The 16,261-nt window shown below is 37.6% G+C and overlaps 2 protein-coding genes across 2 annotated transcripts in view; one reads left to right on the forward strand and one right to left on the reverse strand.

The window, feature by feature from the left end:
* The window catches only part of cenpp (centromere protein P), a 71,632-nt gene that overhangs the window by 31,469 nt on the left and 23,902 nt on the right, over nt 1-16,261 (reverse strand). The window lies entirely within an intron of this gene.
* On the forward strand, nt 2,881-9,435 carry aspn (asporin (LRR class 1)). Its single transcript, XM_087801667.1, has 8 exons — nt 2,881-3,276; nt 5,391-5,660; nt 5,900-6,012; nt 6,637-6,850; nt 6,923-7,033; nt 7,287-7,380; nt 7,488-7,626; nt 8,694-9,435. The coding sequence occupies exons 2-8, from the start codon at nt 5,429-5,431 to the stop codon at nt 8,892-8,894; spliced, it is 1,104 nt and encodes a 367-aa protein (XP_087657793.1). The 5' UTR covers nt 2,881-3,276; nt 5,391-5,428; the 3' UTR covers nt 8,895-9,435.

Genomic DNA, 16,261 nt, shown 5'->3' on the forward strand with positions numbered 1-16,261 from the left:
TTTTTCAATAAAATATGTGGACCCCAGGGAAGCTCTGGTGTTGTGAGCAACAACAATCACTCACTTGGCTGATCCTTCATATATATAAATGAACAATTAAGATCAAAACAGTAAAAAATATATAAATAAAATGTTAGTTTTTAGTTTTATTATGGAAGACTTTCTAGCCTCTACTGTATTTACCCGTCAAAGTAAGGAAAACACCGCAGTACTATACAACAATGCTTTCACAGTAGTGAAAGTTTTAGTTTGTACAAACAAGCAGTACTCCATGAGAATCCAAGGACATATACTTATGAAATGTTTGATTATATCCTTTCCTTTAAACTTCTGGCAAGTACTTGGGCATTTCTCCAAAACTAGAAACAAAGCCTGAGGTCTCAACGCAGAAGCATAAACAAAGTCTTGCCCAACCATCGGGTATCAGAAGCTTGTTTGTGTTTTCATGAGAACCTCGAACACATGAGCCGACGACTGGCTGTGGAGTGAGCAGCGTGCGAGCAGAACAGAGAAGGCTTCGCTCAATTGATATCTGCTTGCAAATGAAACCCAGGAAAGAAAAACAATGAATGAATTTGAACGAGTCCAACTCGTCAATCATTGCTGTATCTATCCAAGGCCTTTCTGTTGAATTTGTTGAAAATAAAAAACCTCCAATATTAAAATCTGATTCATTATTATACATCATTCTTTATAGTCATTCTTGCAAAAGGATGTCGACTCAAAGGGGATTCACTTTTAAAGCAAATAAAACCAAGTGAAAAAATATGAATGACCAAAATAAGAACTAACCAGTTGAAAAAAAAACCCTAAGATGTGTTTTCCAAATATAATTCATAAATGTAATTATATTTGACTCCACACTTTCATTTGATCCCCACAATAAAATGTTTCCTCTCCCAGGTCTTTCAGTTTTCAAATTCTCTCAGTGAAATCAGGTCAGCTTGACTTTGGAAGATCATCCTGCAGGCAAGAGAAAATGCTTTCGCTTTTTTTTCTCTTTTTTTTAATAGACTGCATTTATGTGAAACAGAATATGATACTTAATTCAACCACATTCATATCACTGTGCATGTTCATACGTGTGTAGACATTATCTTGTAGGTGCCATCTGCAGTAAATCAAGTTCACGAAACAATTTCCCGAACACAATTTAAACAATTCCCCGAATTAAGAAGTAAACAATTTCCCGAAGGAGACATCCTGAGGGATCAATAAAGTTCTACCTAACCTAACCTCAGTTGTAGTTGAACTAAATCAATTCTAGTAATAATGTGTAGATCTAAGTGATGTGTGACTCTATTGTATCATCAGTGTGTGTTTGTACAAAACTCTCTTTTCATTGAAATATTGACATTAAAAAATGATCTTAAGCTCCGCCCACTGAAAACAGTTTTTATTGAGAATAATCTTGTTGATCATAACCACACCCACTCTGCCGTGATTGGTCAAACATGGAGGTTTTTAGCCGCGCGTAACTGACCCCGGAAGTCTCCATCTCAAAGGGACTCGTTGTATAAACAAAGCGAGGCGTGATTACATCGGGCTGGAGGAGGAGTGAACCCATTTTTATGTCATAATTGACTCTCGTAACCTTTCGTTCGCCCAGATTTCAGATCAACTTCATAAAGTAATAAGTTCAAGACATGGTCATGATGAGGAACTTACTGCGTCTTGGAGAGGTAGACTTCAACGTTTCATAATCATGCATAAAGGGTTTTCAGAACATTATGAACACATTATTCACGTGTATTCTTAAATAGAGAAGCAATGACAAGTTAAAAATCTTGCTTAAAGGCAACTAGAACATGAGCGTCACATTTTTTGTTGGTGAGATGATTGTTCAGCCAGACCTCTGATGGTTTGGAAAATGTGATTTGCCACCGGGGCGACCAGAGATCCGCTACCATTTTTCAGTTTCCAATTGCCCCTGCAGGGCATATTTTCGTAGTCTTGTGACGCTTTACGTCGTGCCCTTCCTGCGCTTTCAGCTGGAATCAGCAGAAAATACCGTTACAGGAATATTTACCACGTGAACCCCTGAGGGCCGCGAGTCTCCGTAAACTTTTCCATTCTTGGGAGGTATTTCAAGTTCTGGCACATTTGTGGTGTTTCAGCCGTCCTGTTGATCCACATCAACTGGAGAACAGAGCAATTCGACCAAACAAACCTTGGCTTACTGACATAATTAAGATTAATGTGGACTTAAATGAGATAATAATCATGCTTAGGTGGACTGAATTCATATAGTTAGGATGTCAGTCATTGTCAACTGTGGATAATAAATAAGACAATGTAAGAAAGAAATAAACTTCAGGAGATTCACCTGGATTAAAAGACTAAAATAACAAATACAAGAATAGATCAGTAATGCTACTTACAGCCCGAGGACTTGGCCAGGAAACCTAATAATGAAATCATCTCGTGTCTAGCAGCTGTGCTTACTAAAATATCTGTCTTTTAACATCTTTTATGAGCCATCACCTGAGCAACCTGCCTCAAGAAATAATATGAACTGACATATAGCTTCTAAGTGGATAAGACAAACCAGCTGATGGCAAAACTGATTTCTAGTGCATCAAAAAATCTTTAACATTGTTTAGTACCAGCTATTTGTTGCAGCCCAGTTTGTACATTGTCATCCCATTTGAACCAAATCAAGGGTCTTCTCACTTGTGTCAACTTAAAGTGGGTTTATAATAGAATACTTTTACAGTTGCCTTAATTTAGCATGACAAAACAAATTGGGATTCCCAGACAGACGGGGGCACACCTTAATATTCTTTTCGATAATCCACACAGCTGCAGTTACAGTCCGCTTTTGTGTAAAAGCCAGTACCAACACGTCGCCGTGTGTTGATGTAAACTGTGTACCATGGCAGCGGGCTGTGAAAGGAGGGGAAGTGACAAACCTGCGAGTGTGTTTTCTATGGATACTTGAGAATCTAAGAGTCGGCGCTAACTAGACTGGCATCACTTCAAAGCTCCTGATGGAAAGCACATGACTAGTCCTCACAATGCCTTTTTAAACCTGGTCCCTGAGAAATACAGATGTTGTGTGACGGAAAGAGTCTCGAGCTCATTTCTTAGACTGAACTTCTCACCCTAATCGGTTTCCTTACGGAGGGGGTGTTCAGGGGCCTTTTTTTCATCCTGTGAGACTGGTTGATGCTGTTCACTGTTCTTTGGGAATGTGTTGAATGATACCAAGTCTCAATCTTCAAACTGGACCGTGCTGCTGCTTCTCTCTGTGGGCTTTGAACCAGGAGGACTGAGGTAGGAAAGCTTCAATATTTACTACACAAACACATGAAAATACTTTTTGACAAAAGCATCAACTCGATGGGTTTTATTGACAACACTGGATCTGAGGATTATATTGACATTTGCAAAGATGCAGCTTCATAGCTACCTTTAAGGATTTTTTTTCTTCAAGTTGATTTAAAGATCATTTTCTATGTATTTATTTAGAAAATACTGTAATAATTCAACAGATAACAGTTTTAAATAAAAGCATTTTTGTTATTTTATCTTGTCATCTTTGTTGATAATTTATAGACACACCAATCTAGAGAAAATAAAGTACTACACATAAACAATAATATAAACATTTTATTATATTTTGTACAATTGTTTGTGAATTCAGGACATCAAAAGCAAACAATTATTATAAATGTATTTTTCCACATTGTTAACCTAACTTAAGATATTGGATCCAAATCCCAATAGGAAATTTAAGATTATTAAAATGATTAATATTAAAGTAATGACAAAAAAGTCCATCTGTATTCAATGAGTTTTTCAATGATTACAAAAACAAATGCAAACGTGTATTAGGACAAGGTAAGAGAAATGGATCATGTTTTATGAGGCACTGACAGAATCATTTCACTCACATTCGTGAGGTCCATAAATCTTGAGTATCAAAACTATGTTAAAAGCATTAAAGAGCCTGAAAGTGTCAACTTAAAATTCACATTAATCTTTGACTGAACATCTTAAGTATTATTTTAAATTAGAACCCAAATCACCACCAGCTAACCTAGAACAAGTACCATCATTTGTTGAGAATATCTGAAAATATACACTAAGGGGAAGGAAGAGTAAGTATTCTCACCAAGAATATTTTTTTTATTTACACAGTCGTAAAAAAGTCAATAAATGTTTGGGCAAAGTAAGCGGGGGTCTGTTCTGGAAATTTTGCTGTCGCAGCAGGAATACCCGCTAGCACATAGTTGTGGGTGGACTGAGAGCTCAGCCGAGGGGTTCAGAATACATTCAGATTACTAAAATCACGCACCCAGATGTTCTCAGTCTATTTCTAGGCTCACTCTGAGGTGACACTAAAACCTTTTAGTGAATCCCCACAGATGGTGAAAAGGTATGAGCCGGAGAAACATTTGTGTTGGCTGGAAAATCTCATTTCAGGACTTTTTACTGATTCATGGAAATGAAAGACAAAGAGCAGTCTTTGCTGAAACTCAACATCTATGAAATTCAATATACACCGTTTTAGCAATAATCACATTAATATGGGGCCAGAATTTTGAGTTGAATAACAGCAATGAAAGAGTTTAGTTGAAGCAAACGTTTGCATAATAGTCTCCCCAGCTGGTTGATTTAGTCTAGAGAGGCAAGGCAGGGAAAACAAATTCAGGATGCTTTTGCCATGGAGTCACAGCAACACAGGGAGCTCAAACCCCCCAGAAAATAAGTACAGTGAACTCGTTTTTTAAGTTTCTTATTGCCTTGAATCAACATAAAAACTGGGCAAAAGAGTGACCCTGTTACTTGAATTAGTCCTGGTTTTTATTATTTTGGGGGTGAAAAGTTTGACAAATTGTATTGTGTTATGTCAGCGTTCTTATAAAGAGGTTAAAAGTTTGGCTCTAAACTGGCAATTAATGTCATATATATTTTGGTCAAAGTAATATTTCACCATGTCTAAAACATAACATTGACATGGCATCACAGTGTCCTATAAAAGTCTCCGTCCACCATCAAGAAAGATCTAATCATTTCCCAACGTTCCTCCCATTTTCAATGATATGTCATTTTCACACATTCATTTATGGTGACCCACATTTTCTAATGGCTTAATCATAGCAGTTACACCCTGCACATGTCAGGAGGATCACTATTTAAGAGGCCCTTCATGGTACTGTTCCCATTTCTGAAGTAGATCAGGCGAAATACAAAAAAATCTCTTGCATTTCACAAATTAAAAAATAAGATCATGGGTTAAAAATAAAGGTTCCTTGTTTGTTCATAAATTCAGCAATATAGAAGGATAAAAATGACGAGCTTGGATAATAGTTGTAAAAACATACATTTCATTTTCTTTGAATCTGTAAAAGACATAATCCAATGTATTTTTTTCTGTTCTTCAGCTTTCCTTACCAACCCATTCCCCTTCTCCAACTCAACAATGAGGATCTTCCTTCTACTTTGTCTTCTGGCTCTGGGAAATGCCAAACCGTACGAGCCCATCAAAACCTTGGACTTCATGAGGAACTATGACATGATGATGGCCGACTCGAGGGGAGACGACGATGACGATGACGAGGACAGCAATGAGGACGACGATTTTGATGACGAAGAAGAGAACTGCCCTAAGGGTTGCCATTGTTCACCAAGATTGGTCCAGTGCTCCGACCAAGGTGTTCTAACTTTTCCACGATATGATTTTACTTCAGTAGTTAGAACAGCTTTTTTCAGAGCTGTTTACAGTAAGAAGAAAACAGTTATGAAGCCAACATTTGTATGGATAAGAAGTAAAGCTCTGATGTTTAAACTAATCAGAGAATATTAAAAAAATAATAATACAAATTTAAAAATAAACATGCGTTATGCCAAGTTATTATATCTATTATATCTAAGCTCTGGCATCTGCCCACAGGTCTGCTCTCTGTGCCGGGAAAGATTCCTGAAGACACCGTCATCCTAGACCTCCAGAACAACGACATCACTGAGATCAAGGAAAACGACTTCAAAGGGCTGCACAAGCTTTATGTAAGATCTGTCATAACGGCAAATATTTACATGAAGACTATGTACATAACAGGATTACTAGGTTTTATATTTTGACCACACAACAAGAGGGATTTACCATCAATGTTGCAGACTTTCAATCAACAGAATATTTTGGGATGTTGCCAAAGACTACATAAAATCATTGCTGTTCTCCAAACTTTTTTGATGCCGTTTTAAATCACCTCCATCTGTACGGAGGCCTTCTCTGCAAAGCAAATCCTCTTTTATCCCTTGAAGAGTAACAGACTATTTCTCAGAAACCACATCTATAGGCAAACATTTCTTAATTCAACATTTTTCCTGCAAACTAATTAACTTTTATTTTCTGACGCTGATTAGACAAAACAAATCATTGCAAGAAAAGAGAACCTTTTAAGAACCTACCCTTGAGTACTGTCTGGTTATTTTTGTCATAAGTAGGGCTTACCCCAGAGTATTGTAAAGTAGGTTATGTCATCAAAAAGGATGTCGATTTTATGAATGTGTTTAAATAACTCATACCTGGACACGACGATGAAGACTTTGGTCATTGATTTTCTGGTCATTACTTTAAACATCACTGTGACATTGCCTAAGATGTGATTCGATTTTTGTCTCTAACAGGGCCTTTTCCTGATCAACAACAAGATAACAAAAATCCACCCAAAGGCCTTTAAAAACATGGATCACCTAAGACTGCTGTACTTGTCCTACAACCATCTCAATGGAATCCCCGCTAATCTGCCCCCAAATGTCATAGAGCTCCGATTCCACGAGAACAATATCGACAGAATTCAGACAGATGCTTTTAAGGGTTTGAAAAAACTTCATGTGTTAGGTAAGACCTATAATACCTCCCAATATCACTTATAATTGTAGTTTAAAAAACAAACCATGTGTGTCTTGACAGAATTGGGTGCAAACCCTTTGGCCAACAGTGGACTCGAACTGGGAGCTTTCAATGGGTTGTCAACGCTGTACGTTGGCATGTCAGAGACCAAACTCACAGCTGTGCCCAAAGGTATAGTACTTTTTACTTCAGGCATCTTATCATTTCATTCAACAATGAATAATGTGAATCCCAGCGGAAAACTTTTGTTGACATCAGTGTGTTTGCATCTCAATTCCTTCTGCGAGGTTAGAAAAGTCAATAAACTAGTGACAAAAGAGAGAATTTAAAGGAACAATCTGCATTTGAGATTAGACCAATAATAAGTCAAAAGACTATGCAATCTATCTTGTTTTTTTTTTAACTAAAATTTTTCTTTTTTCAGATTTCCCAACTTCAATCACCGACCTGAACCTGGACTACAACAAGATTGCAAAAGTGGAAGTTGAGGATTTCATCCGGTATAAAAATCTTCAGCGGTAAGAGTAATACATGTTTTAATTGCACAGTAAATACATACATCAATGTCCATTCATTAATTTCCCTTTACTAAGTTAAGTCATATTAAATAACATATGTCTTTCAGGCTGGGTCTTGGATTCAACCAGATAAAGTTTGTCGAAAATGGTAGCTTCGTCAGCACACCCAATCTCCGATCGGTGCACCTGGACAACAACCGTCTGAAAAAGGTTCCACCAGGTCTCAGCTCACTGCGCTACCTTCAGGTGAGGTTTTACGGGAAAAAAACAATACATTTTTATAATTTACAGTGTGCTGGTGACCTGTAATCGCAATATTTTTTTAACGATACCGTATGATTATTCGATAGCACTGCTTTGGTTTTTTATTTTTCTAGTTTTTGACTTTCAAAATGTTTTTTTTTTTACCATAGTTATTTAATGTTTTATAGTTCGATAAAGTGTGTTTAAACTTCTGGTCTGAGAAGGCAGCAGTCATGACGTCCTTCGCTGCTAAATAAATAAAGAAATCATGCAAGATCCTAGCCATGACTGAGGACAAGAAGATACAGTCTACTCCAGCAGCTTTAAAAGATAAAGTTTAGAAATTATTTGGTTTCAAAACAATATAGGACAGCTGTTTGTTGCGGTCTTTAGATATTGCAACAACAGAGTCAATTACTCTGGCAATACTACGAATATACCACAATATATGATAGCGTTTCTCCTGTATTGTGATACAGATTCTTGTCAATACACACACCTACTGTCCAGGCTGTTCGCTGCCTCATTCTCTGAGCAGCAGAATATAATCAGTCTCAGTTGTCCCATGAAGGGTATAAGTGTCATATAATACACTTATAAAAGTAATTATAATTAGGTTACTCTTATGAAGCTCATTAGAACATTGTAATAAAATACATCACCACAACTTTTCAAGCCAATTCGACTCCATCCTGATGGCATCTACCAGCACCACATATAAACTAGCGGTTTTGAGGGGAATAATATGTAGACATGTTTTTAATTTTCCTTCAATTCAGCAACTTCAAAAGCACGTCATCGTTTCCAAGTGGAACCATTGAAAAGGTTCTTTAATGCTGGGAATTCTCATGATTTAGATTTTCCATAGCAGTAATGAAGTGTTATTGAATCGCAGGCAAGTTCAACTTAAAAACATTTAGACATTTGCTAAGATTAAGAGGTGCTAAAAGCCTCTAGAATGCCACACTGGTCAGCCAGGGTAAATAACGAACGAATGTTGGATTGAAAATGAGATAGAATTAATCATTATGAATCACATGACTTATTTCACACTTGTTCTGTCTGTTAAGGTGATTTTCCTCCATGGCAACAAAATCGGCAGTGTTGGTGTCAACGATTTCTGCCCCTTAAAGCAAGGAGTGAAGAAGAACCTGTACACTGGCATCAGTCTGTTCGCGAACCCTGTCAAGTACTGGCAGATACAACCAGCCACATTCCGCTGTGTGAGCGGACGCCGGGGCGTGCAGCTCGGCAACTTCCGGAGGAGATAGAAATGTTTAACATCATCCTCTGACAAGCATGGCGCAGAAAAAAGAAGTGCTGGTGATAAAGACAACACTTTTTCACTGAACGAGAAATTCACAATGTTTATGAGAAGCTTTTATACATTCTGGTACAAAATTTTGGTTCATTTTCAGGGAAATAAAGGTAATGTTTGGTTGTTGTCTAGTTGTGGGTATCAGAAGCTTGATGGACACGTAAATGATGATGGATCTAAATTGTTTTTCAAGGTATCATACGCCTCCCCGTGGTGATGTTGGGTAAAGCACCAGGAAAACCAGTTTTTAAGTACATTTTCTAATTCCAGTATTGATGTTTATAATGCACAAGATCATCAAAAAGGCAAGAGTTCCTTCGGCAGGGCTGAGGATCAACAAAGTGTCTTCGATAATGTGGAAATAAATAATTGACATTATAATGGTTGAACAGTTCCTTTTTTAAAAAAATACATTTCCTACCTTCACTTAAACTTGCTTTGGAATGGTGCTATATTTATTTACTTTGAATGGAATTAACTCTGATGAATAAACTTCTCCCCAAATCATGTATTTTTGTTTTATTCAGTATATCAATTCAAACTACTTTTAATCTCTAGATGTCTATGAAAACATGAATTAAATATACAATAAATCATTACCTGCCACAATCCTTCCGGTCGTGAATGTATTTTAGACATTTAAGGTGAGTGAATACACAAACACGCCCGTGCTAATGAAGTTTTTCACACACTAAAGTAATACATGGAGATACCATAGCAGTCGCTGTTTACTCGCTGACTCAGAATACCTTAAGTTAAGATAATAGATTGCTCAACATGCCCAAAATTGTATCTTTGGCAAAAATAAATGATGCTTTGATGAAATGCAAAATAAAGCAAACACATTTTTAATTATCTTACCAGACGTCTAAGCCTTACCGAAACAATGCAGTTGCTGGTTCAATGTTATTAAAATTGAAGGAAAACTTGACTTTATGTTTATTACCTCGACAAACCATTTGTAGAGGGATGCTTTCCAGAGTGCGTCCCAAATGTTACAACGATTGGTACCTATTTACAAAAGTCAAGAATACAGCTAGAATAACGTCGATTCTCCTGTCACCACCAGATGTCACTATTGAATAAAAATAAAAAATAAAATAAAAAAGGCAAGAACGCCTCCCTACTATAAAATGTAGTTGGCCAATGGAGAGACATTCAGAGACAATTGTATCTATAGATGACAAGCAACGATCGCACACCTCTTGGTTTGCTTCAGTTAGTTCAATAAATTATAATTCAAACATTAAGACATAATTGACAACAGTTCCTCTTAAAATTGAATTTAGTTTGAAGGTGAGGAAATCAATCAAGGTGTTTAGCAAACATTGACATTCAACTACTATATATAACATGTATTCTAATAGATTACAATGAATGGGGAAATGGGGATCTGTCTCTTCTTTTAGAGAATCTAAAAAACAAGTTAAAAAATGACTTTTTAAGCATCAAATACTGTCTTCAGAAAAACAAGTGCTTGGAAGTGATTGAATTCTGATGCATCTGCTATTCTTGTGGTGGTTGTTTTTCTTTTTTTTTAGAAGATGCCATCTTTCACCTCCTGCACCGGACCTACTCCCACCTGGATATAGGAAGTGGCTCAGTGAGGATCCTGTTCCAAACTGACACAGATGCATTTGGACCCTTGCCTGGTCTCCTGGATTTCGGACTATCTCACTGATCGACCACAGTATGTCAGGCTTAAAGACATCAAGTCTGACACTGTGGTGTGCAGTACAGGAGCACCTCAGGGGACAGTACTGGCCCCTCTTCTCTATACCATCTACAACTCAGAGCTGAGTCTGGTCCAGAAGTATGTTGACGACATTGTCATTGTTGGATGCATCAGGGACAACAGCGAGGACGAGTACAGGAGTCCGATACGTGACTTTGTGGACTGGAGTGAGAGGAACCACCTGCAGCTGAACACCTCAAAGACCAAGGAGCTGGTCTTGGACTTCGAGAGGTCCAGGACAAAGCCACGTCCAGTGTCCATCAGAGGTGTTGAGGTGGAGATAGTCGACAACTATAAGTACCTCAGTGTGTGTCTGGACAGTAAACTGGTCCTGCAACACAGACCATGTGTATAGGAAAGTTCAGAGTAGACTTTCTGAGGAGGCTCCGATCATAACATCTGCAGGAAACTTCTCTGCATGTTCTACCAGTCTGTGGTGGCCAGTGTTTAATGCTGTGGTTTGTTGGGGTGGGAATGTGTCCAATGGGAGTGTCAGCAGGTTGGACAGGTTGATCAGGATCTGGCTCTGTGGCTGAAGCTGGACTCACTGGTGACGGTTGCAGAGAGGAGATATCTGGACAAACTAATGTTGACATCATCCTCTGAACACTGTCATCAGTGAGCAGATAATCAGATGCTCCTCCCATGATGCAACACTAATAGACTCAGGGACTCATTGATTCCTCGCGATATTAGATCGTTTAATTCTGAGTTTGGGGGCAGGAGTGAAAAGATTCCATGTTCATCTTTGTATCCTTTGTTATTTTTCTTTGATCCAAGATCTTTATCTTTAGATTTAGCTCATGTCATCTTGCACTTTCTTTTTATTGTCCTCGTTCTTGTTTCATGAATCTATCGTCTGTATTGCTGGAAAAATAATTTCCCGAAGGAGACCTCTAAAGGGATCAATAAAGTTTATCTATTTTTCTTTGATCAATGTTCTTTAGACTTAGATTTTTGTCATTTGTCTTTTTGTTCTTTTTATATTGTCTTTGTTTTTGTTTTTGTTTTGATGAATCCATCGTCTGTGTTGCTGTATCCTGGAAAACAATTTCCCGATGGAGACCTCCAGAGGGATAAATAAGGTTTATCCATCCATCCATCTATAGAAGCAACACACTAGTAGTGGAACCAGGAATGCAGAGTATTTAATTATGTCTTACTTCATAAATGGAAATGGATATAAATGGAATTCTACCCCTTCTGTTGCACCACTTGCCCACTTAATTCTAATGAGAATTCAACCTCAACATTATGTTGTCTCTAGTCACCTAATCTAGTTAAATCCCTCGAAGCCAAGCAGCCATTATTGTTGGCATTTCAAATTACACGTGGCTCTGGGGGATACATTTAACTGATGCACAACACAAAAGGTTCTGGATTTCTGCTCCATCTACAACGGTGCACGCTGTGATGATGAATGTGGTGAAACCATGTGAAAACATGACAGACTGTGTGTTTTTCTTTACCCTCCCAACCTCTCCAGGAGGCCCCTGTCAAACAGCAGCAAGCTTCCTCCAGACTCCCAGAAAAGCACCACCTGCTAATCCGCCTCAATAGCTTCCATGTCCACCAGAAACCGATACCTTACAGTTCAGAGAAAATCAGACGACACAGTGCAGTTCCACGACATAAAGCTGTGGATACTTTGCTCCTCAATTGTCTGGGATTTTAAAATGAAGACTTGGGTGTGCTGTGGGTGGAGTGGAGGGGGTCCGCCTGTCTCTCCTTCTCATTCTTCAGGAAACATATGGAATAGATCTACCACTTGGCCAGACCTTGTGCTGCCACGTCTCAAAGCATGTGCACACACACTCGCATGAGATTTTCTCCACCGACTTTGCATCGACTCTTCTTTTCTCAATACCCTTATTTAATCACTGTTGTCTATTGTGTGGGGCCGGGTATCCAAGTTCGGTTCTTTTGTGGCACCGACCAAAATGCTTTGGTAGAGCCATTATCGAAACATGCTTTATCTTTCGATGCGAAGTTTCTGTACCAATACTTAATCAAAACTTGATATTGTGTGGATTTTTTGGGAGAAAATGGCAGTGAACGTCAGATGAATTTTTTACTTGGGTTTTCCTAAACTGAAAATTATAGTTTTTTTTTCTGCAAGTCAATATCTGGGAGGGATTTTTTTTTAATCTGAAAAATGTAACTTAAGATCTGAACCATGTGTAATGTCATTTTCTTATAAATTTGCTATTGAAAAAAGTAACCAGTATGCAAGGGAAGGGATCAGTACCAGTATCGAAAATATTCTATCAATACATGGCTATTAAACGTACTATTGTGTCTCTGATTTCGTCAAAACTCATCTTCAATGAGAAGGAATTCCAATGCAAACCAAAATCCATAATCGCATCAGTTTTCTTCAGGGTTCAAATGTCCAGGGTACAACAGGGTATGGGTTATGAATCGATCAGACCCTTCATGAAGATGATTACAGTGTTCCTAATCGTTTCTTCTCTTCAAAGTGTCCTTGTGTTCTCGAACCACTATCTAATAGAAACAACTTTTACTAGCGGCTTTAACGGTGCACCTTCAGGGAGAACAGGCTTAGGCATGACTTCAAAAGGAAACAACCCATAAATCTAGTCAATGAAGTAATTATTTCAAGGATAATACAAACCTCACGACTGAACAGATGGTTGATCTAATGGCAAAAGCAACAATTGGACTATTGGTAAAATCAACTCAACTGATTTGGACGAAAACAGTTATAACGAGTTATAAACGCGAATCAAAGTGTTATAAAAGCTGAATGGGTGAAACACCATAAAGAAAGTAGACAAACTATATAACACACAAATAACGACGAATATACGACAGGCTTAAATCAATAAATAAAAAGCAATTGTCAGTAAAAATGTGACGCTTTAATTGTTCCACTGGCATCAGTTCCAAAGTCAATCCATTCATGTTCAACCATATCTCTATAAGGGTTGGACTAAATGATCCCTGATCCTCCTTGTGAAATCTACACAAAACATGCTTTTCTTATCTTGTGCTCGTCTTGTTTGAAGTATCAAAGGCAAAGATGTTTCTCAAGAGAACAAAACTCAAAAAGTTTACAGACAGAATCGTGTGAGCAACAGTTAATCAAGTCTCAATAATGTTTTGTGTATTTTCCGTTTAAAGATATTTGAATAAGCCACAATAAACCGCTTAGACCTACAACGTTGAACAATTTGAAATTACTGGAAATATTCACAAACTACACAATTAATGTTTGACTGAACAGAAAATATTTGGTTCCGTCAACAAAGCCAAAACTGTTGGATAGTTGCAAATATGACCAGAGGGATAAAGAGCCACAAAACACAGGTGGATGGAAAGAATGTGCATTCTGGTCTGCCTGCTCTCATTTATCCCACATTTCATCCAAGTCTAAATGAGACCATTGACAGTGAGATGTTTAGAGTCCTAAATGGGATGTTTGTTCATGCGAGAGAATCCCAGCAGTTGTGGTCTCTGCACGAAGAGTGGCATGAAAAATGAGAACAAGGACGACAAGCCAATTACTCTGGTTCTGGAGTGGAAAGACCTGGTCTATGATGGATGTGTGTGTGTGTGTGTGTGTGTGTGTGAGGCAGTGTTTGTGTGACTGAGAATATAACTATTGAGTATCTTACAACATGAGAGAAAACAATTATGTTGGAAAATGTTCCATTTATACGCCCACAGCTAAAATGTTTAAGTCAAGCAAATATCTGATTATAGCTCGAATCTGTTCAAGCTGTGATGCTTTTTTTTCTGAGAATCTATTTAAAAGAGATTATATGAAATTATAAGACCTGGCCACCATCTTATCTAATGATGCGCCTTTGTAGCCTTTCTTTGCCATTTTAAAAACTAATACACGTTGTTTTTTGGCTACATCACATTCTTTTCCTAACATTGAAGCAGCATCAGTTCAGTTTTAAGCACACATCATATATTGTCACACTTCTTAAAGTTTACTCCAAATAGAACATATGCAACACAATTAAAAAGTGGAACATGTTTCACAATTTGAGCGTGAAGACAAAGGATTGCGACCTTGCTGAGTACCGCACAGTCTGAGAGCAGAGATCCAACTGGCTGAGTTGGATGTCAAAAGTATTTCCACACACATATTGTCATCATTTTGGCTTTGTTTGACAAGAAAATCCCGGCTGCTCTGAAGCAGTCCATTAAAACTGGACTTTCAGAAAATGTGTTAATCAAAACATGGTGAGAAAAATCAATCTTTCTTTGGACTGGTTATACTTTTCATCCTTTTATGGGTAAAAACCATTAAAATGGAAGCCCAAATATTTGAATTGGCTAAAACTACATTTTCAGGATGAAGACTCAGCAAAAGTAAGCGAAGACTAAACACATACTATATTGCAGTTAATTCTGGATTTAAGATGGTGCTGAAGATTTTCTATTGACTCAATACAAAACACCCAAAAGTCCTGTGTTGTTTTTACAATACTGGTTATAATAGTTTTCTGATTACGTGTCAGGAAAACTTATTAAATAAAGACATTTAACCGTGTCAGTTGTGACAGATTACACTTGTATCTTATAGAATAACACAAGCTCACATCTCTTGGACCGAACTTTTTGTATATTGACGTATCTTGCAGATGTCTGGCATGATCATTGGTTTTATGAGTAATGGAAAAATGTAAAGTAAAATATCTACAGTTATTTCCATACTACACAGCACTCTTTAATAGAATTAAAAAATGATTTGGTTTGATAAATTTAAATATATTAATAGCCAGACAACCATTGACAATTTTCATGTCAATCGCAAAAACTTTCTTCTGAAAGCCGTTGAAGTCTTCAAGATGCAGTTAGTCCTAAATAATGTTTTGAACGTATTACTTTTCTAGTCCATTATGACGTAATAATGGCCTCAACTCCTCCTCCAGCGAGCTGTAATCACGCCCGCTTTGTTTATACAACAAGCCCCTTGGAGGTGGAGACTTCCGGGATTGATGACGACTGACGTTTTCAGTGGGCGGGGCTTAAGATTATTTTCTAATGTCAATATTTCAATGAACAGAGAGTTTTGTAAAAACAGGCACATACTGATGATACAATATCATGCCCTTTAAGCAATTTGAACTGCTGCGGTTAGTATCTATAAATGTATTATCAAAAAAACAATAAAATAGAAGTTCCACCAATCGACTGCACTGGTACCACTTTTCGCCTTTTACAGTAAGTCGGTGAGCAGCAGTTTAAAAAATGCAACATGATCATCTCAAAGCAACATACATTTGAGAAGGAAAATACAAGATTTAACCACGAATGGAGTCAAAAATATCAACACCGAGCAAATGGCCAAGGCATTCCCATGGAGTTTAACGCGAGAAGACACTTAGCAGTTGCTACTTCAATACAGGAGTCCTAAACGATTTATAATATTGTGTTACTGTTTTTAATCTATTTGCCCAACATTCAACAGCCAATAATAGTAGAGGTGTTGCCCACAGGCTCAACATCTGGCCCCCAGGACATTTCTGTTGAATAGCCCTGTTATTTGGATATACTTTATTATGATCAACGTTCTGCGTAATCAAAGTTAAATATACATCTACTCT

Source organism: Callionymus lyra, chromosome 10 (genome assembly GCF_982586985.1).
Source record: "Callionymus lyra chromosome 10, fCalLyr1.hap1.1, whole genome shotgun sequence".
Classification (NCBI taxonomy): Eukaryota; Metazoa; Chordata; class Actinopteri; order Syngnathiformes; family Callionymidae; genus Callionymus; species Callionymus lyra.

What these genes read in the sequence shown, in the direction of transcription:
- aspn (XM_087801667.1), top strand. Translation starts at nt 5,429, where the DNA reads ATGAGGATCTTCCTTCTACTTTGTCTTCTGGCTCTGGGAAATGCCAAA. An exon ending in CGGTATAAAAATCTTCAGCG is followed by an intron (nt 7,381 to 7,487) that starts GTAAGAGTAATA and finishes TATGTCTTTCAG; the next exon opens with GCTGGGTCTTGGATTCAACC. An exon ending in GCTCACTGCGCTACCTTCAG is followed by an intron (nt 7,627 to 8,693) that starts GTGAGGTTTTAC and finishes CTGTCTGTTAAG; the next exon opens with GTGATTTTCCTCCATGGCAA.